The 22568-nt window shown below is 45.4% G+C and overlaps 1 protein-coding gene across 2 annotated transcripts in view; it reads left to right on the top strand.

The window, feature by feature from the left end:
• Positions 1-22568, top strand: part of Sh3bp5 (SH3 domain binding protein 5) — an 80366-nt gene that overhangs the window by 22577 nt on the left and 35221 nt on the right. For both annotated transcript variants that reach the window (XM_070018612.1, XM_070018611.1), the window contains exon 3: positions 4107-4235. In XM_070018612.1, the coding sequence (XP_069874713.1) occupies positions 4107-4235 (129 nt within the window). The remainder of the gene's footprint in view (positions 1-4106; positions 4236-22568) is intronic.

The raw sequence follows: 22568 nt of genomic DNA, 5'->3' as shown, positions 1-22568 counted from the left end.
GCACAAGTGCAGCTGACAAAGCAACTGTCTTTGAAGTTTGATGTTATTATGTCCATCTTGTCAGCCACCCTGCCTCATGGAGACTCCCCACCCACCCAGTGTTTTTTAATGGGTCACAGGAGAAAAATGGTTATCAGTGGCTTTTATTTTTTATTTTATTTTATTTATTTATATTTTGTTGGTTGTGGGGCCTGAACTCTGGGCCTGGGTGCTGTCCCTCAGCTCTTCAGCTAAAGGCTAGCACTCTACCACTTGAACCACAGTGCCACTTCCAGCTTTTTCTGCTTATGTGCTGAGGAATCGAACCCAGGGCCTCATGCATGCGAGGCAAGCACTCTACCACTGAGCCACCTTCCCAGCCCTATCAGTGGCTTTTCATGGATCACAAAGGAAACGTCATATGCAATTATTGAGCATAAACTGTGGGCCTGGATGGAACTATTAGGGGTTTTACATTTGTGTTCTCCTTTTTTTCTCATAACCCTCCCTATGAGATGAAAAGTAAGAATTTCATAGATAATAACCAATGGTGCATAGGCTTCCACAGAAAGAGATTTAACTGTGGTTGACTCTGTGTCTCACATTGAAATCCTGGGCCTTGACAACATGCTGCTTCCCTGTTCCAAGAAGCCAAGCCTGGCAGAAGTTGTGTGGGACTTTCTTGTTCCCTGGAGTACCTCAAGATATCCAGCCCTTCCCTGGAGGCCCCGTGTCCTCTGTTCTCTGCCTTCAGAAGCTTTAGCAGATGATTCCAGGCCTGGCTGATGAGAGAAGGCTGAGAACATCAAGATAATGACAAACACAGGATGGGGGAAAATCTGAATCAGAAATGGGATTTGGGGTCAGAGCAGAGTGAAGACTCGTATGGGAAGCTGAGGCTGTATCCTCACATCCTGAATACCATGTTCAAGCCTTTCTAGCAAGCCTTTCCATGGCTTGAGATGACAGGGGATGGATTAGAAGAGCTGACCAGAGCCATTTTTATCCCTCTGACCCTCCCCTACATGTAGAAACATAGACTGTTCAATAGTTCATTATAGGGAAGGTCCTTCCAGCCTCTGGGAGAAACGTCTCCCCAGCAAGTGGCTGTTTAGTCTCAGGGAATCGTCTTGGCTTGTGACTATGTGTTCTCCTTTCCCCAAATCACCCCACCCACATGTGGCTCCACCATGCAAGTGAACAGGAGAGAAAAGAAAGGGAAAGCTGGGTCTTGGGATCTGAGAAATACCAACTCAATTCCCCAAACCAGGAACTATATTTCTTCATTTTTATTCTTCCTTATATCTCATGGACCTGGTTTCTGGGTTTTTTTGAGGGAGGCGGGGGTGTCATCCTGGAGCTTGAACTCAGGGCCTTGGTGCTACCTCTGAGCTTTTGTGCTCAAGGCTAATGCTCTACCACTTGAGCCACAGCTCCACTTCTGGCTTTTTTTTGGAGGGGGGGGTGGCTTAATTGGAGATAAGAGTCTCATGGACTCTTCCTACCTGGCCTGACTTTGAACAGCAATCCTCAGACCTCAGCTCCTGAGTAACTAAGCACCATGTACTTTCTAGACCTTTGCTAGTAGCTGTTTCCAGGATTGGTGGCCACCCTTATCTCTTGACATTCTCCACATTCCAGACCTCTGGCTCCCTTAGATTCTTGAAAACACAAGCCATTTATCCTGCCTGAACTAGGGCTCTGCTGCCTGCTGGGGACATGAATTTTCTCTCAGTCCCAGGTCCCCCACATGTGTCAGTAGCTACTGGTCTGGAGATTTTGTACCTCTCTCCATTAGTGGCTCTGGCAAGGTTTTCTGCAGCTGGGTTCCATGGTACATGCTGTTGCCATGGAGGCATTGGCATTTCTAGACTGGGTGGTAATGTACTGAGGGAAGAACATGCTGAAGGCCCAGAACAGGGTCTGATGTGCATCAGTACATGCAGGCATGCATGAGTACATGCAATAAACTTGCAGTCAGTGTTAATGACTGATGAATCATGTAGTCAAGGGCTTTGTGGGAAATGGCACAGTGGACTTAATGTGGACTGAAGCTATCACAAGTGGCCAGACTGGATGATCTTCCTCTGAAGACCTGGACAGAGGTGTGTTTGTGTGTGTGTGTGTGTGTGTATACCCATAAGCGTGTGTGCGCATGCACATGCGTGCATATCCCAGTACTGGGGCTTGAACTCAGGACCTTGAACTTTTTGCTTTGCTTTTTTCTGGTTAGTTGGAGATGAGTGCCTCATGGATGTTTTTGCTTGGGGTCATTTCAAATGATGATCCTCAGATCTCAGCCTCCTGAGTAGCTAGAACTACAGGCATGAGCCACCAGCACCTGGCAGACAGAACTTTTTAATGTATGCAGTTCTGTTCAGCATAGTTGCCTGGCCACATTAGTTTTTATTCATTTACTTTTTTGAAGTCCTGGGGGTTGAACTCAATGTATGGTGCCCGATTGGCTAGTGTTCCATCACTTGAACCATACTTGGTTCTTTTGCTATTTGTTTTTATCTCTCTTTTTAAAAATATAATTTTATTATTAAGGTATTATACAGAGTGGTTACCATTTCACAATTCAGGTAATGTGTACATTTCTCTTTGGACAATGTCACCCTGTCCTTCACTTTCCCCCACTTTCCCCTTCCCATCCCTGCCCACAAGTTGCATAGTTCACTTTCCACATAGTGTAGACTGAATACCATGATTGCATTTGTTTGCCCTTCCTCCTTTGCACCCTCTCCTTTCTTCTTCCCCAAGAAGCAGAAAAAGAAAAAGGGTAGGGGGAGCACTACCACCAGCAGCAAAATAAATAACTTGTGTTTCCCTTTCCAGGAATTCATTTCAATAAATAGTAGTTTACATGTTCAGAAGATTATGCCTTTGGGTTCCTCCCCTAAGGGTATCCTTTGGTCTCACTGTGTGAATGCCTAGAGTCCTGTATAATTTACCATGCCCTGGTGTATTTTAGATCTAGCTTCTGAATAGGAGAGAAATATTCGTCGTCACTTTTTGAGCTTGGCCTACCTCACATAACATGATTTGTTCTAGGTCCATCCATTCCCCTGCAGATGACATTATTCTTTCTAATGGATGAGTAAAATTCCACTGTGTATCCCTTGCACCACATTTTATTGATCTACTCATCTACTCTAGGGTATCTGGGCTGTTTCTAGAACCAGTACAGCAGTGAATATGGATGCACAAATGTCTTCACTGTCTCCTGATTTGTAACATTCTGGGTAGATGCCCAAGAATGGTATGGCTAGGTTGTAGGGAAGTTCTATGTTTAGTTTTTTGAGGAACTGCCAGACTTCCTGCAAGAGTGGTTGTACTAGTTTAGTCTTACCAACAGTACAATGGGATTCCTTTATCCTAACATCCCATCCAAGCATATGTTGTTGTTAGATTGGCCACTATCAAGAATACAAATTGGGATGAGATGGAATCTCAAAATGTTTTGATTTGCATTTCCTTTATGGCCAGTGTTGTTGAGCATTTCCTTATGTGTTTGCTTGCCATTTTCTTCTTCCAACAAGATGCTCTTAAGCTCCATTGCCCATTTGTTGATTTGATAGTTTTGGAGGGGGTTTGCTTTTTGAGTCCTTTGGATGTTAGTCAGATGTCTTGCTGGTAAAGATCTTCTCCCAATCTGTTGGCTGTCTTTCTAGTTTAGTAACTATGTCCCTCACTGTGCAGAAACTTTTTATTTTGTGTAATCCTATTTGTCAAGTTTTTTTTTTTTTCTTTTAAGACTAACTGCCCTGGGCTGTCCTAGGAACATGATCCTCCTATCTCCAATTCACCCAAGTGTGTACCTCCATGCCTGGCCACATTAATTATTAATGTAAATAAACCTCAAGTAAATTGCAAACTCATTTCCTCAGTCACCCCAGCCAGTCTAAGGGCTCCATATGTGTTGGTGGTCATCCTAACAGTGTAGGTTCTAGATCATTGTCACTGCAAGAGAAAGTTCTTTGCATGGTGCCAGTGTAGACACTGTCTTGTAAGGCATTGATGAGGGTATCTGCTTGCTGGATAGAGTCCCTCCAGTGTTTGAAGCCAGTGTTGGCAGTGTCCTTTTTGTGCCTGAGCTGTATCTCCTCTATGGCCCCTGGCTGCAGGATGCCCGTCAGAAGTTCCGCTCTGTTCTGGTGGAGGCCACAGTGAAACTGGATGAGTTGGTGAAGAAAATCGGCAAAGCTGTGGAGGACTCCAAGCCCTACTGGGAGGCACGGAAGGTGGCGAGGCAGGTAAGAGTCCTTCAGACCCAACTGCACTGTGGGGGCCCTTGATGGTTTCCATATCTCCCATGGGGTCAGGACAAGTCATTCTGTGTGATGTGAAGTAGTCCTGACCATGTACATGGTTGCCCTTGAAGTCCTCTCCTTCCTACCTGCTTCTTTTCAGCTCATGACACTATTAACAGTGTATGAGTTGGCATTTGACCCTGCAAGTGGGTGTCACCTTGCCATCCCCTGAACTGGGCAGCAGTGGGGATGTGTGACTGTGTCCTCCTTCCCTAGTGACAGCCTGGGAGGCAGGAAGAACACTGACACTGACTGGCTTTTTGTCCAGAGGAACAGAGACAAGAAAGAGAGAGAGAGAGAGAGAGAGAGAGAGAGAGAGAGAGAGAGAGGAGAGAGAGAGTGTGTGTGTGAATTGGAGAGTTACACTCAGGTGATTGCTGGGGGGCTGTGTGGAAGTTAGCTCCAGTTTCCAAATGTAGTAGTACTGAGTAGTATTTGTGTAATGTGTTGTTACCTCCCAGCCGCTGAAAGCCAGGTTTTGTGACCACAGAAGGAAACAAGTCCCCAACAGTTACAGTGCCTGTTGAGTACCAGGCCCTGGTCTGTGGCCTTTTCACATATATTAGCTCATTTAGATTGCTGCTGCTTTTTTTTAGTGGTCCTGGGGCTTGAAGTCTGGACCTGGGCACTATTCTTGAGCTACTTTTCACTTAAGGCTGGCTCTCTACCACTTGAGCTACGTACAGTTCCACTTTGGATTTTTTCTGTGATTAATTGGAGATGAGAGTCTCACAAACTTTTCTGCTCAGGCTGGCTTTGAATCATGATCCTCAGATCTCAGCCTCCTGAGTAGCTAGGATTACAGGCATGAGCCACTAGTGCCCAACTGCTGCTGCTTTTTATGCTATTACTGGGGCTTGAACTTAGGGCCTGGGTGCTTTGCTTTTTTTTCACTTAAGGCTACGGCTCTGCTACTGAGCCACAGCTCCATTCTAGATTTCAGTGGTTCATTGGAGATAAGATAATAGGAAAGATACTAGAAAAGCATGGACTTTTCCTGCCCAGGCTGGCTTTGAACCTTGATCCTCAGATCTCAGCTTCCTGAGTAGTTAAGATTGCAAGCATGAGTCACTGGGTACCCAGCTCACTTAGGCTTCTGTCAGTGTCTCTTCAGCATGAATCATCAACCCTGTGATGTGTCTTAGGATAAGAACTCAGATTTCTCCCAAAGATCTAAGGAGTTGGTTCAAAGGAGAGCCCAGTAACAGTGGCCAGGTGTCACCCTCCTGGGTGCTTATTATGTGATTGAAGATGATGCTTCCAGGGGCTTCCCTGTGTGAGGAAATATTTAGGGAGCAACCACAAAAGTAGTATTAGTGTCTGCCATGTATGTGCATCATATGTTTTGAGCACCAAGAAGATACCAGTAGAGTGAGAAACGAAACCCTGGAAATCTAGGAACAACTTAAGATCAGATTCTTAGAGGATGGAAGGCTAAGATTTAATAGTTCCCTTCTATACCCTTGTCACCAAAATGTTATAGTGACTGATGGCTCAGCCTGGGCAGAGAGGTCCTTGAGACTCTTGTCTCTAATTACCCAACAAAAAGCCGGAAGTGTGGCTCAAGTAGTAGACCACCATCCTTGAGTGGAAAAAGTCAAGTTGAGAGTGTGAGGACCTAGGTTGAAGCTCCAGTACTGGCACATACAAAAACATCTTCCAAGGACTCCTTGCTGATTTGGCAGTCCTACTGAGATCCCATCTTTGTGTTTAGGGTTTGCGCTCTGAGCCTGGAGCTGAGGTTCAGGTCTCAGCTATGAGAGACCCTTCTTCCTTCCCGTCTGGTCTCCAGCAAGCTGCAAGCAGCTCCCTTTCACCAACTCCGGACCTCACCCAGCCTCAGCCGTTGGAAGGAGAAGAAACCCTCTGAGATTGGCTTTCATGCCCCATAGCTTCCAGAACCTTGAGGTGTGCTGCCCTTCCCTCCAGGGGGTCCATGTTGCATAGTCTTTAGGGTTCTCCTGCACCACCATGGATATGTTTTGCATACTGTTTCTCACTGTCTCCTACTGTTGTTCAGTTTGAGGAGAAATTTCTGATAGTTCAAAACATTGAATAATACCAAAGAGATTGTAATTCTGGGTCCTTTTTTTTAAAAAAAAACACAAAACAATAATAACAAACAAACCAACAGTACTAAGGCTTGAACGCAGGGCCTAGGCCCTGACCTTTAGCTTTTTTCACTCAGGTCTGGCACTCTGCCACTTGAGCCACAGCTCCACTTTCAAATTTTTGGAGGTTAATTGGACACAGGAGTTTCATGGACTTTTCTGGCCTGGCTGGCTTAAAACTGTGATCTTTAGATCTCAGCCTCCTGAGTAGCTAGGATTACAGGCATGAGCCATAAACTCTCAGCCTCTCTTCGGAGTCTTTTGTAACACTTGCGTTTATTGTCCATTGATTCTTCTTAGCCCATAAATATCTATACAGACTTAAGTATTGCTACTCCTTAAACCTGAAATGCTCCAAAATCAAACCATTATTTTTGCTGTTGGTGGTGGTCATGGGGCTAGAACCCAGGGCCTAGGTGATGCTGTTTAGTTTTTCTGCTCAAACCTATCACTCTACCACTTTGCTCCACAGCTCCACTTCTGGTTTTCTGATAGAGATAAAAGTCTCATGGCCTTTCCTACCTAGGCTGGCTTTGAACCACGATCCTCATATCTCAGCCTCCTGAATAACGAAGATTACAGGTGTGCGCCACCAGCACCCGGCCAAAATCCAGAACTTTTGAGTGCCAAGGTGATGGCACAAGTGGAAAACTGTATACCAAAAACACTTAGGAATTTTTTTGGCATAGAATTTCCTTTAGTCTGTGTATTAAGTATCCAAACAAGCTATATGCAAATACAAAAAAAAAAATGAAATGCTTCTGGGCCCAAGGATTTTGCACAAGGGATATTCACCCTGTGAACAGGCCCTGGAGAAGCGGGATCTAGAAACAGGTCTGTCAGGGAATCTTCTGAGGGTTAAGGTAATGGCTTTCCCTACTGACATTTTCTTGCCTGGTATCTGAACTCTGATTTGGTAGAGATGACCTTGAGGTGGCCCTCTGGTTCAGATCCATGGTCCCAGTTGATGAATTGTATCCTGCTTTGGCAGTGCTGATGTCAAGCCTGCTGCTACCTCAGGACCTTTGAACTTGCTGTTCCTTCTTTGAGACATTATCATAATCCTGATATTTTCATGGCCCAGTTTCTGTCCAAAAGTCATTTTATCCATGAGACCTTCTAGAGTAAACATATTTAAGATGGAAATTCCCAGTCGCTGTCTCTGCCACCTCCAGCCTCCATTCCCTGACTTGCTTTTCCTGTGTTGAGCTGCTCACCATCTGGCTTGTTAGTTGATGTGTTTGCAACGAATCAAATTTGCTGGAAAAGATTTCACCTGTTTGGTTCATGACTTGTTTGCAATGCCACATCTAGGAGGCATTCAAGTAGCTAATAAAAGAAGAGACAAACAAGTGAACGATAGGACTAAGGGCCACTGGCAGATCACTCACCCTTTGTTACCTCCCTACACGTGGGGAAGACGTGAGGCTTAATCTTCCTGCGTTTTTTCAGTGTTGTGTGTCTGTGTGTGTGTCTATCTTTCTGTGTGAGTATGTTAGATCTGTGTCTATGTGCTAGTACTAGATCTTAAACTCAAGGCCAGGTTCAAGTGCTTAGTGTTCAAGTTGTAGTGTTTTTGTTTTCAAAACTGGTGCTCTACCGCTGGAGCCACAGCTTCCCATTCAACTTTTTGTTGGTTAATTAGAGGTTAATCTCTAATTAATCTCAGAGACTTTTCTACTTGTGCTGGCTTCACACTGCAGTCCTCAGATCTCACCCTCTGGAGTAGCAATTGTAGGTGTGAACCATCAGCACCCAACATCCCTCCAACTTCTGTCTTGCCTCATAGCTAAGCAGGCAGAGAGTGGGAAGACAGGCACAGTTCAGCTTTGTCTGCTTTTGGGTTCATCCAGTTGCATATAGTGCCATGAATCTCAGAGTAGATTTCATACTTGCCCCTGCTTTTCTATACCCAAATCCTCTTTGATGGGAAAGAGGGTTGGAAGGAACTGGGTTGGGAGACTGAGTCTGTTGGGCAGAGGACATGGCATCTCTCCCTCCTCTCATCTTTCCTCTTGTCCAGAGGACAATATGCATGAAAGATAATTACCGAGTCCTTTGTGCAGTCACAGATGCCCAGGTCCTCAGGATGACTGGCATTGAAGGGAATGAGTCCTAGGTTTGTACCTGCACAGCCTCCATGACCTGCTCCCTGCTTGTTGGTGTGGAAGGAAGGAGGAGAAGGATCAGAGTGGACCCTGCTTGCAGCCTCCAGGGACCTCGTTGGTCTCTGGCCAAGGAACTGGAAGATTGCTCAGGCTGAAGCGGGCACGGATACTACATTTCATCTCTGTGGATGGTGGGTCACCTGGGCTTGGGGCCAGATGGCACAAGTGTTTGCTGACCTTCCTGAAGGTGCCTGGGGCAGTGTCCACCTCCTGCTGCTGCCAAGGGGGCTTCCTGTTTTCTTCCTCTGCCGTGTTCCTACCCACCCCTTCCTTTTCATATTTATAAACCCTCTGACAGCCCATCGAGGATGGTGCCAGAGTCCTGCAAGCAGTTCCTTTAAGGGCATCTTTCTTGTCCTTATCCTCCAAATACTGACAGTCAAGGGACCCATATGGCTCTTATAACTTACTTAGATGAGCTAATGTGTCTTCCAGTGGAACCCTTCCTTATATGAGCCTCGATTTAGCCTCCCTTCAGAAAATTAGGATTTATGGTGGAAAATGTAGAAAATGGATGAAAAATTAAAAATTAAAAAAAACAAATACCTCCAGTTCTTTCTGTTACATGTGGTGTGTATCACACAATTCCTACTGGAATTGTGGTTTTATACATCTGAAGTGGCAGCATCTCAACTGAGCATGAGCACTTCTGGCTGTTGGGTGGTTAATTGGGGATAAGAGTCTCACAGTCTTCAGACTTTTCCTGCTTGGCCTGCCTTTGAACTGTGATCCTCCGATCTCAGGCTTCCAAGTATCTAGGATTATAGGTGTGAGCCACCAGCACCTGGGTTATCAACCTTATTTTTAACCAGTTGGAATGTGTCAGAAGACAGAGGGGTTCATTGCAAACCAAAATACTCGCAGTATGATATCATGCCATGTCCTTTTGCAAAGTAGAGAAGTAGGAATATATTTGCAATTTGCAGAATGGCTGGGCTAGAGGACAGTTAGCAAAGTTTGGCTTCTGGAGCAGCCAGCTTGGCTTCCCACCTAAGAGCTGAGGGACCTTTGGCAAGTCACCTAATGTCTGAGCCTCAGTTTCCTCAAAAAATAGTTATGTATCCCTTAGCTCAAACTGCCTTGTAATTTAGTGGTTTATGAAACAGTTTAGTTTAGTTAGCTGAGCAGTTTTTCTGATCTCATGCATATCTTGTTTTGTGCATACACAGTCAGTTGGCAGATTGGGTGGGGGCCGGCTCACCTTGGATGGCCTTGTGTTGGTTGATTGACAAGCGGTGGGGGGGGGGAGCAGGGGCAACTGAGCCAGTTATATGTCACATCCAGCAGGCTAGCCTGGCCCTTTTCCTGCGATTCCAGGAAAGGAAAAGTCATGCCCTTCTGCTTGTTTCCACCCTTCTCAACTGATAGCTGGGTGTGGTGGTATACATCTGTCCTCCTAGGAGGCTGAGACTGGGAGGGTTATGGCTCCAGGTTAGCACCTGGCACAAATAGGCTGTGAGACCCCATCTTGGTGAGAAGAGCTAGGCATGGTAGTACACTCCTGACAGCTACGATGAAAAGCCAAATATAGGCAGCCAAAAAAACCTGCCTGGGCAGAATGTAAGAACCCATCTCAAAAATAACCAATAGAAAAAAAGGGCTAGAGGCATGGCTCAGCAGTATAGCACCTTCTAGCCAGGGTGAGGTCTCAGTTCAAAACTTCAGTAATGTCAGATAGAGTATTCCAGATAAATTTTTCTATTAAATATTGAATATAGTGAGTCTGCTGCCTTAAAAAAAGGCTAGGTCTCACACCTGTAATCTTAGCCACTTGAGAAGTAGAGATCAGTAGGATCAATGATTAGGGCCAATTCTGGACAAAAAGACCCCATTTTAACAAAGAAATCAGTCATGGTAGTTTATGCCTATTATTCAGGAGGTAGAGGTAGGAAGATCCTATTCTAAGGCTAACCCAAGTAATAAGCTCTAGACTCCATTTGAAAAGTAGCTGTAGTAGCCTGCCTACCAAGTATAAGGACTTGACTTCACATCCCAGTACTGAGGAAAAAGAAAAACTCAAGGATAGAGAAAGATGCAAACCTCTGCTGGCCAGGATGTGTGTGTAAGATGTAGAGATAGTGGGGGTAGATTAGTGACCCCAGGCAGCCTGAGTACTGAGAAGCTTATGCAGAAAAGGAAAATAAGTTGGAAGGAGCAGCCTGGTCCAAAGCCCTCTTTGCCAGCCCATAGGGCCAGTGTGATGGGCCCTGAACAGATGGAGTCCTGCTTCCAGGGAAATGAAGCACCAAGCCTTCATAGCTCTTACATTAATTCCCAGAGGAAGGAGTGCTGCAGCCTGCCTTTGCTCAGAGATTCTGGACCCTTCTTGAGTAGAGAATGAGAGGTGAGGTTCAGCCAAAGTGAGATATAAACTCAGAAGCATGGCCCACAGAAGTTCATACCTTCTTGGCCCCACAGCTATTGACTACTAAGTTCCAGACACCATTTCAGTCACTTTCATATTATACCAAGAACCAAACACAGGTCTTGTCCTTATGGAACTGACATTCTTTCTTGGGAAAAGATAGAGGATGGAGAGCAAAAGCAAGATCTGTTCATCTGAATAGCATGTGTGTGCATGTGCCTGTGCATGCACACTTCTCCACTTTGAGCCTAAGACCATGGAGGACTGAGTGGGGGGGGGGGGGAACATGCTGCATCTCAGCATTTCCTAAGTATCTCTCCTTTGTCCTGCTATTGTGGAGCACAGGCTGTGGTCTGCATTCTCCAGGTCCCCATCTGCACAAGAAACAAGGTGGCATTATTCATGACAGACGCACAGACATCTGATTCTTTTTTGTTTCTTTTGATACAATATCCTTCTGTATAGCCCCAGGTTGGCCTCAATTTATAAGCCTCTTGCCTCAGTTTCTAAATACTTAAATTACTAGCATGGTAAGTACCACTATCCTAGGCAGCTGGTTCTCATTCATAGTAGCCACATGACTGTTGTTGAATTATCCAGTATTGGGGGCAATTACTCATTGGGGTATTGTAGGGTCTGTTGTAAATCATCCTAGAAGCCACAGTTTAAAATATAGAATATTGGAGTCTTTATTATACAGTTAACAGGCCGCCAATTGTTACAAAGGTCTTGCAGGTAATACACATAAATACACGTAAATACACATAACACAGCTAGGAAACATGCTAAAGAGGAAAGAAATAAAAAACAATGCCAACCAATTCAGCTCCAATGGAGAGCTGAATTGGGACTCCATGATGACTGGAGATGAGCCAGGACACAGGACATGATCACGGAGACACACGTGGCATGGAGTCCTGGCAGCTAGGCTGGTCCAGGCCTAAATAGGTCGGCATAGATCCTCAGGAAATTCCCAGTCCCAGGCACTAGACTGACAGATTCAGTAACCTATCAGCCAAGTGCCTGCCCCTGCCTCCAGAGGTCCGGGTATGTGATGGGGCAGGGGAGGCGGGGTGATTCCTTCCCCCAGCATGAAGACAAGATACCAGACCCTACCATCCACCATGTGGCCAATATGGTACTGGCCAGACTTGACTCCCTTACTTCAGGTCTAGCCCTGAGAGACTTTTATATTTTATATTTTTATTCTTTTGTGCCACTATTGGGGCTTGAACTCAGGGCCTGGCATTGTCTCTTTTTGCTCAGAGCTAGTACTCAGGTCTCAGCGAGACCTGGGAACATGTGTCTGATAGGCAGAAAGTGGACTACACCACTTTGTATGGACAAAGTTTATTAAACATATGCTTATATGCAGTATATGGGCATAGAAAGTAAATCTGCAGTCACAGGGCAGTCATGGGACAGAAAGTTAACCTTAAACAGTTTTCCAGGAACACAGTTTCCTTTAGTTAGTGAGCAGGAAGAGTTAATTGTTGTCAGCAAAGGTGAAGCAGTTTCATGTGATCAAAACTTATAAAGAGAAAGCAAGGTGCAGGTGGGCTCCATTAGAAACACAAAAGGGCATAATGAGGCTTTGTTCTACAGAGTTATTTGGAGGAGCTCGAAGGGCACTTTCCCCACGTCCTCCCAAGGTTATGGCCGGGCATCCAGACCTTCGTCCAGATAGGGAAAGAGCTCCTTCCTTCCATCATGGAGGCTGCTGCTGGGTAACCCAACCTTTGCCAAGATTATGGAGTTTTCTCCTCATTCACTAGCATACATAAACCTCACACAGCACCCGGATTCTCAGGCGGAGTCACGCCGAGTCTGTGTCTCCAACACTACGACACAGCTCCACTTCTGGCTTTTTGGTAGTTAATTGGAAATAAAGTCTCATAGCTTTCCTGTCCAGGCTAAGATCCTTAGATCTTGGCTCCTGCGTAGGATTACAGTTATGAGCCACTGGTGCCCCACTGTTTCTGTGTAAAGACACCACAAGATATGTATATATTTTATAAATATATTATTGCAAATAATTATGTATTTTATAAATAATTTCTTTATAATAAAACACTAGTCAAGAAGGGTTCTCCCCCTGAGTGATATGACTAAATCCTCAGCTTTCCACCTCACACAGTGCTCTACTGTTGTTTGTTGTGATGTCTCAGACATTGATAGCACAAATGTAGCTACTCACCATCTTTCCCATGGCTCCATTGTGCACTATAAATGTCCCTTTAGTATTTACAAGAGCAAAATCATGTTCACATTGGCAAAGTCCTTCTTTTCCCGTTTGTGCTCTGCGGAGCTATGGGCTCATTGACTCCTGGCCAGCATAGCTGTGCTCAGTAACACCCACGTTATCACTGAAAGGAATCTTTCACATCCATCCCAGGGGATCATGTGGAGGCAGGCAGGCACAGGAAGATTATTATAAGGCTTATTAGAGGAGCCATATTTCCCCAAAGAGGGAGCACATGGCATCCATCCCTATCTAGGTAGCAGGAGGGTCTGGGGGCAGGAACTGAGGAAGGTGGGTGCTCAGGTGGGGCTGGGTGGAGAGAGGGAGTGGCCAGGTGTATTGTGGGAACTCCATGGCAGGGAGGAGCTCAGGTATGGGTGGAGCTGAGGACTAAAGGTGGCCATAATGTTAACATTTCCCCACTTTGTTGTTTAACAAAATAGGGGTACCAGGCTGGGGGTATGGGCAGAGGTTGTTTGTTCTGGAGCTATTTTTGCTGAAAAGAGGCTTCTTGCTGAAGCAGGGGTTCCTGCTTCATTGCTTGGCCAGGTATGGTACAAGAGGCATTTTGCTTGACAGTTTGGCTGGTAAAGGTCCTCATCTTTTCCATATCTAAAATGCAAGACACAATTAAAAGGCAAAAATTGCTGTTAGTAGCCCAAGAGAGGAATTTGTCATGGGGGGATTGATTCTCAGAAGGGGATATCAAAGACCTGAGATTGCCTTTTCTGTCTCAGATTGGAGATCTATCATGGTACCTGATTCCCGGCATCCTGGAGCAGGGAGTAAGACTTTTCCCACTTTAGGATCACACTAACCTGAGGAGGAGGTAGAAGAGATATTTAAAGGTACCAGAGCCAATGGGTGTCATGGCTCTTTTGGCTACTTCCTGCTGGCCTGGGGGCATCAAGGAGTCCCTGGAGCTGGGGTCTTTAGGGTCCAGGTCTGCGCTGGGAAAGGCAGAGCAGTGTAAATGATGTCTCCGTTTGCCTGTAGTAACAGGGTGGCCTTGACTTGTTCCCAGGTGGTGTTCTGGGTGGAGGGCTGTTACCCTGTTAAAAGAAACTTTTGGAAAGGTCTGGCAAAAAACCTGACAAGGTCAGTTAACTTGAATGACATAGGAGAATACACATTGGCATTGGGCCAGAAAAGTTCCATTGGGAGCATAAGTCCAGTTGTGGCCTATTACAGGGAAGGAAGAATAACTGGACTTGGGGCAGGAAGTGGGTGTCTAGGGTCTTTGGGGCAACTGGGGAGAACATAATGGATTGGTTGGGAGTAACCAGTCAGAGGCTACTATAAATACAAATTGCAGGTAACAAAGGCAAGGCTGTGACTTTCCAGTTAGAAGGTAGACAGGTATAGATAGTAGGTGGGCAAGGAACTATTTCTTTTGATCTTCCAGCTCTGATTAATTTTGAAAGGGTGAGTGTAAAGTGACTCCATTAGGTGTTATTTCTTCTTACTCCTCTCCATGGGTTTTGTTTTTTGTTTTTTGTTTTGGTGAAAATACTGTACAGAGGGGTTACAATTACATGGGCAAAGTAATGAGTGCATTTCTTTTTTTTTGGGGGGGGGGGTCCAGTCGTGGTGCCTGAACTCTGGGCCTGGGCGCTGTCTCTCAGCTCTTCAGCTCAAGGCTAGTGCTCTACCACTTGAGCTACAGTGCCACTTCTGGCTTTTTTCTTTTTGCTTATGTGGTGCTGAGGACTCGAACCCAGGGCCTTAGGCATACAAGGCAAGTGCTCTACCACTGAGCCACCTTCCTAGCCCCATGAGTGCATTTCTTAACAAGCATTGTTGCCTCCTTCTTTGTTTCCCCTTCCCATCCCTTCCCATACCCCCCTCACACCCCCACCTCTCCATGGTTTTCTGTTGTCAGGACTGACCTCATCCTGGGAGGGGCTCTCAGCTTTCGTTCCCAGGATAGCTTGTCCCAGTTGGCATTCACAGGGTATGAACTCAAGGCTTGGGTACTGTCCCTGAGCATTTCTACTTGAGGCTAGTGCTCTACCAATTAAGAGTTACAATGCCACTTTCAGCCTTTGGCTGGATATTTCGAAGCAAGAATCTCTTGAGCCGTGCCTCTAGCCTGGCTTTTTGCTGATTAATTGGGAGGTGGAGTTTTAGAGGGATTCTTTGTGCCTGGGCTGGCTTTGAATTGTGGTAAAAGGAGTCTTTGTCACAAAAGCCCTTTTTACTTCCAATTAAAGCAACAAGGAGATCAGTGGAGAAAAAGGATATCTATAATTTGTTAACAATTGACTAACAATTACTTGCCAGAATTTTGTAATAACAAAACGCAGTAGAAGTTTTTTAAACTGCAACTGATTGGTACTCTAAGTACTGCCCATTGCCTCTGGGTGACCTGTTTTAAATGGCTAATATACAACGTTTAACTTTTAACAAATGTACAGACCTTTTCTTAAGCTACAGAAGCATAGCCTTTTAGCACCCTGGTTTGTAAAAGCATTTTTCTGGCTGGCTGAGGAACCTGATCTCTAGTGACCCCAATAATGCCTACCTGTGTAGGCCTTGCCTTTAGACAGATCTCAATAAGGACATAATCTCAGGTCCACAAACTTTCTTTCCTTAGCAGATTAATTAATGTGGCTGGTGCCAGCTCAAAAGTCACTGACAGTTAGGACTTTGAGCACATATAGGGGGTTGAGGATTTAAATTATCCCTCACATTTTATAACCTTAGCTTTTACTACTCACTATCACAGATGACTGGCAAGTTCCTGCCCAGTTAGACAGACATGGATGGGCATTAGGAAAGCATGCATACAAAATATCTTCCTATGACCTCCTGGCTCTGATATCAAATTTTGAAGGGCCAAGCACAAGTGACTTCAGGATCTGACACCATTTTTGCCATCCAAGTAGTTGCTTGTAATTGTCTTTAGATGTTCCAACATTGCCAGGGTCCCCAGAGTACCTTTCTCCATGCTGGGATAAATGAATCCTTGGCATTCTCCTTGGTTGGTCACTGGACTTGAGCTCAGGGTTTGAGTGCTGTCCCTCAGCTCTCCAGCTCAAGGCTAGCACTCTGCCACTTTGAGCTCCAAAGCAACTCTGCTTTTCAGCACTCTTCTGGAAGATTAGAGATAATCTCACAGGGACCTTTCTCTGCCCAGGTTGGCTTCAAACTGCAGTTCTCAATCAACGGATCTTTACAAATGGCCACTTTACTCCAAGTAAAAGCAACAAAGATGGTCACTGGAAGTAGTTTTATAAGCATGGTCTTATTTGGAACTTTTTAAGGGCCAAAGTTACATCTGACAAACTTGTCCTCTGTTCTTTATTATGGGCCTGCTGGAAACTTACAAAAAACCTATAAGGACAAACAGGAATAAACAATTATTTTGGTGATCCTAATTTATCTTTTTTCACTTTGAAATAAAAATTTAGGACAAATTTTACCTCTTAAATTTTTCTTTGAGAGGCAGCTGCTCCCCACAACTTCCCAGATTTTTACTAAGGAGAAGCCATTTTAAATCCGTTTTTTTCTGGTCTCTTTAATTTACATTTAAATGCCCATTGAAACATTGGGAAACACCCATTACCTCTTGGCCATAGGTTTAAACTAGCCACTTTTTTTTTTTTTCTGCAGTCTGAATTACCTTTAGGAAATTAGCAGGTTTTCTCAATGCAAGAATTACAAACACTAGCATGGAACCAAGAATCTAGACTTAGCATCTCTAACTTTAAAAATACATCCAATTGCAAAATAGCATAGAAGTCAACTTACATCTTTTGCTCATACACACCTTATGGTCTAACTTGTAGGGATTAACATTACCGACAGATGGAAGGGAACAGAAACAAATATCTGAAGTGGCTTGTGGTATTTATTTATTTATTTATTACCCTGAATGACCAGGCTTTTGGTCATGTGTGATGGAGCAAGGCCGGATCTGGGCAAGGCTGTGGCATCTCCCAGCATGTATGGATTGTCGTACCTCCCACTGGTTGGTTACCTGCAAAACTTCTACATATATTAGTTTAAAAACCTGGTTCACACTGGCTTTTGCAGGCTGGTGCTACGGCTTTAGGCAGCTGTGACAACTTTGTTCTGTTTCCTGGGCATTTCCCATGCAGGAGAGCAAACTACATCTGGAGTCACTCTGGTCCCTTGATCTTAAAGGGAGTTGATTGGTGCACAGGGGAGAAAACGGTGAAACAAAACCTTAATCTTAGTTTACCAGCCGTGGTCAGAGGTTCAATATTTAACTTTTAGCACAGATGGACATAAGGACTAACATGACAGCCAGCTTAATCACCAACTTCATTTACTTTGCAAAGGAAACCATCTTTTCTAACTCCTTTCCCAAGGCCTTTTAAAACTGCATGTTTTTTTCCTTTGGCTTATTAGTCAGGTCTCAAAAATTTTAAAGCAATTCAGATTAAGTCACAGCTTCCATTGACAAAGATTTTTTTTTCTTTAGTAAGCAGAATGCTTGGTAACTTTGAAACCATAACATATTTTACATAGACAAATAGACATGCTTGTGCACAGATCATAGAGTGCACATAGATTTTAAAATGGACAGCTTAAGGGTTTTTTTTTTTATTTTAGTGGTATTATTTTGCCCTATTATGTTGGAACCACACATGGTCAATTGAAACACAAAAACTTTGCCAACAACAAAAAACTTTTCAGTAAACAGGAGACAAGACATGAACACAGACATGTGCCATGACGTAATGGCACCTGGGTTGGTCAGGTCATGGAGGAGGGTCACAGAAGAAAGTTGAGTCAGGGTAAAATCAAGTTGGGGTGAAATCAAGTTGGTGCAAAACAGCAGCTGAGTTACCACGATGTTAAAATGGCACATCCGCCACTTGGTCAATGCTAGATCTAACAGAATTTAACAATCTCCATGCTTAACAAGAACAGAAAACCTTTTAGCTAAAGTTCCTGTAGTAGGAAGACCCCTACTCAGGCAGGCAAGCCCGTCTTGTCATCCAGAGTGACAGAGCCCACCGCAACAAAGTTGTTAACAAAGAAGCAACTTTATTGAGAAGGTTCCTACACTGACCCGCCAGGGCTCAGGAGCTGATACTGCGACCCTGAGCAGCCCCCATTCTTTGGTTTTTAAAGGCAAAATCCATGAGGTCAAGCCTGGTCACAAGCAGGTGACCAATGGGATCGTTACACACAAAGGATTGTACAGTCATACCAGACCACACACAGGTGGCCAATAGGCAGAGTTTACTGTAAGCATGTGCAAAAGGCACGTTTTACCGTAAGCATGTGGTGTCACCAGTTGGAGCCAGATTACAGTCTATCTGCCTTATGGGTCAGTCTTTAACTCAACAATCAAGGGTTGGTTACATTGTTAAGGGGAGGGGGACCAGATGCATTTTTTCCATTCCATGAACTAGGCCCATCAAGTCAAAAATCCCTAAAACAAAGGCAAAGCTCAAAATGGAATCATACCAGATGGGGCCCCATCTCAGGGTCCACTTCAGTTCTTGTACACTTTTGGGAATAGCCAATCTTGCTGACTTTTCTTGGTAGTTTAAAGTTAAACTCATCTAATTTTTCACATAATGATGACAGTTTTATCTTAAGAAGTTTCCATACATAAAATATTATTATGCACAAAGATCTTAAAGTGTGCAAAATGAATACCAGCCTACATTTTCCTGAATTTTTTTTTTGGTCAGTCGTGGGGCTTGAACTCTGGGCCTGGGCCCTGTCACTCAGCTCTTCAGCTCAAGGCAAGCGCTCTACCACTTGAGCTACAGCGCCACTTCCGGTTTTCTGGTGGTTTATTGGAGATAGGAGTCTCATGGTCTTTCCTGCCCGGGCTGGCTTTGAACCGTGATCCTCAGATCTCAGCCTCCTGAGTAGCTAGGATTACAGGCGTGAGCCACCAGCGCCCGGCTTTTCCTGAATATTTTTAGTGGCAAGAGATTTTTTTTTTTTTTTTTTGCCAATCTTGCTAAGACAAACTTTTAAACAAATTACTCTGGCTGGGCAAATTTTTTTCCAAGGCTTGCTTGCTAGCAGGTATATTAGCATATCAAATACCTTTTGTTCAAGAATGCTGGATTTAAGTGCATTCTACCCAGTACCTTTAATTGGAAGAAAGGAGAGGTTATCTGAAGCTAATTTTAGCCCTTACCAGAAGGGGGCAGAGTTTAAGGGGAGAGAGAGAGAGAGTTTTCTCTGCCCGAGCACTCACAGAAGTAGAGTTTTAAATTTGGGGCCAAATTTGATTGCAAAGAAATTTAGTGTGTCCTTTCCATGGTAAGTGGCCTGGAACCAAAAGCTTGCTGTGGAGCATCCTTGGCAGTGCAATTTGGCTAGTAAAAGGTCTGAGTGGCAGGTGTAGGGGATGGCGGGGGGACCAGCAGTGGGAAATGTCATGTTTCTCCACAGGGACCCTCAGCCAAGGTAGGCCTTGCAGTGAGTTCTGGGTACTTGGCCAAGATTTTGCTCAGATGGAGGCTCGGTAGTCCACCAAGGCCCAGGTGGCCTTAGTACAGAAATATAGAATCTCTGGTCAACTGGTCACTTACCTGGGTTTAGAACTTAATTAGCCAGTGTTGGACTGACAGCAGGTAGAGTGCTTGGTCCTTTGGTGACAGGAGTGTAGGATCATGAGTTAGGTTCCGGGGCAGCTGGTCAGACCACCGTCCGAATTGGAGGGGGGAGCAAATCCACTGGGGAACTTATCCCAGATTTCAGCACCAAATGAAAGGAATCCTTCACACCCATACCAGGGGACCACGTAGAGGCAAGCCGACACAGGAGAAAGATTATTATAAGGTTTATTAGAGGAGCCATATTTCCCCAAAGAGGGAGCACATGGCATCCGTCCCTATTCAGGTAGCAGGTGGGTTTGGGGGCTGGAAGTGAGGTAGGTGCGTGCTCAGGTGGGGCTGGGCAGAGAGAGGGAGTGGCCAGGTGTATTGTGGGAACTCCATGGCAGGGAGGAGCTCAGGTATGGTGGAGCTGAGGAGCAAAGGTGGGCATGATGCTAACAATCACAGCTTTAGTGTGTTTGGCAGCACAAGGAATCACTGCTGTCTTCGGGGGCCAATTAAACAGCAAAATCAACAAAACCACAAAAATTTGAAAACTGTGGCACACAGTAGACTTTGGAGAGATACTTGATTGTGGTTGTGGGTAACTTGAGTGCTCTGTGTATGTCAGTGAATGATTCTAGAAGCTCTCCCAGTATTGATTTGGGGATTTTAAATAAACTTTAGAGGAAAAAATTTTAGGGAGGAGACACATTTGCAAATGTGGAATCTGTGAAGAATGAAGATCAACTGGTGTGGCCTGGTAAAGAGCCAGATAGAGGGCTAGGAATGGGGGCAGTGGGAGAAAGGCACATCTGACTTCTACAGGCCAAGAAGGAATACTTAGAAAGAGAACTGAGATCTGAGGATGGAGCTGGTGAATGCCTGGAGAGGCTGGCTCATAGCTGTAGGACAGGGCATCGAAGGAGCCCCGTGGTTGTATGCACAGACAGCCCTACCCTCAGACCTGGCTAGCCAGCTGTTAAGCCTTTCCTTCTCTCCAGGGCTCTTGAATAAGGGGCTATGAGGTCTTGGAGGGGTTGATTAGACATGCATGCCAGATGTGTTGTTCCTGTGTGAACAGCAACATCATTCTTAACAGTTCTAACAATGTGTTAGGTACCCAAACCTTTGTATAGTTGGGGTATCATTTATCTTCCCTTTGTGTCCCCATTTTTCAGGTGAGGAAACTAGTTTTGGAGCCTGAAGACCTTTACAGTTTTTTATTACAGAAGAAAAAACTGGTGTAGGGATATGCCTGAATTCTCCATAGGCACATCCAGCCCTGACTGATGGAAAGTATGGTGGGCACTGGGCCCACCATGTGGCGGGCATTGAACTCAGAGCCTGGGCCCTGTCCCTGAGATTTTTTGCTCAAGGCTAAAGCTCTATCACTTTGAACTACAGTTCTACTTCAGAAAATCAGAACTGGAGCTGTTAATTGTAGTGAAACCCAGGCTGGCTTTGAACACTGATCCTCAGATCTTAGCCTGCTGAGCAGCTAGAATTACAAGAATGAACCACTAGTGCCCAGCAGTTACAGAATTTATATTAAGGTGACAAGATGGGCTTGGGGAAGGGAAGGGATAGAAGCTGACAGAGGCTGGAGAAGACAGTATGGGCCCACATTCTGGGAGGAGAGCAGCGAAGACTGAGCCTAGGTCAGCCTGGTTCTGGTTGTTGCCCTTTGCTAGACTCCTAGTGGACACTTGGGGACTAGTTTCAAGCCTGAGGACAGTGAAGCCAAGGAGTGACTGGCAAGGTCAGGCAGTGATTCCCCTGCCTGCCCTCTGCCTTTGCTGGGCTGGGGTAACTACTGGGGCTGCACAGGATGCTCTGTGGCATTTCCCAGCATCCGTGTGGCTTTGTCATGCCTACCTTCTTCCTAGTCACTGATTTCTACCCAGCCAGTTCAAACCAGGGAGCTTGGGTGAGGAGGTCTGGCTAGGTGACGTCCTTGCGTGGCCTCAGTCACCTCTCTCTGGGTGGCCAGGGCCAGATCCTGAGAACTGCGTCATCCTGGTGAGGGCACAAGCCTGGAGTGGAGGGGCTCTTGTCTCAAAACCAAATGAATTACAGCGAGCAGGGCAGCAGTGGCTAACCCCCTATCACCCGGAGGACACAGTCTTGGCTGGAGTTTGTGGTGGCAGCAGCTGTGGTTTGGAAGTTGGGATGGGCTCTCAGGGGAAGAGATGGGCTGCAGCCCTTAACACAGAGCAGAGTCTTGGCCACAGTGCCTGGGGTCACCAAGAGGTGACTGCATCTCCAGTGTGCTGGGCTGGAGCTGCGGTGAGGGGCAGGCACAGATGCTATGTGGAAGTTTCTCTATCACTTGATTTAACCTTTCCCTGCCAAGCCCAACAGAGGGATAGGTTGTATGCAAGGCCTTGGCCAGGCAGTGTATCACTTGGAATTTTGCCTAAATAATTCTTCTGTCCTCGTCCCCCAGGTGTTTCCTTGAGATGGGGCTGGTTCCAGGCCAGTGCTGAATGAGTGACAGTGTGCTTTCTGTGGCTAGCACATGCTGTTTGTCACCTGAGTGCAGTGACTAAGGGGAAGCAGGGTGGAGTCCTTAGAGCTTGAAACCACAGTGCTCCTGGGATGTTTCTTTAAACTGCTCTCTATTTTTAGTAAAATGATAGCACTGATGTATAAAGCCCCCTTCCTTCCCTTTCTGCAAACCTCAGGGCTCTCTTTAACTCTGTTTAAAGAGTTCAGATGTGTTTGTCAACATAGGTGGGCTTTTATATGTTGCCCCGGCCAGATAGCTCCATTCCTCTTGAGCACTTTGGTGGGCCTCCTTCCTGTCCCTATTCTTGGCCTTGGGGATAACACTGCTTTCCTTCCTTGT

This window comes from Dipodomys merriami, unplaced genomic scaffold (assembly GCF_024711535.1).
Source record: "Dipodomys merriami isolate MVZ:Mamm:240054 unplaced genomic scaffold, mDipMer1.0.p SCAF_13, whole genome shotgun sequence".
In the NCBI taxonomy this organism is placed as follows: Eukaryota; Metazoa; Chordata; class Mammalia; order Rodentia; family Heteromyidae; genus Dipodomys; species Dipodomys merriami.
This window is presented reverse-complemented; position numbering and strand designations above follow the sequence as displayed.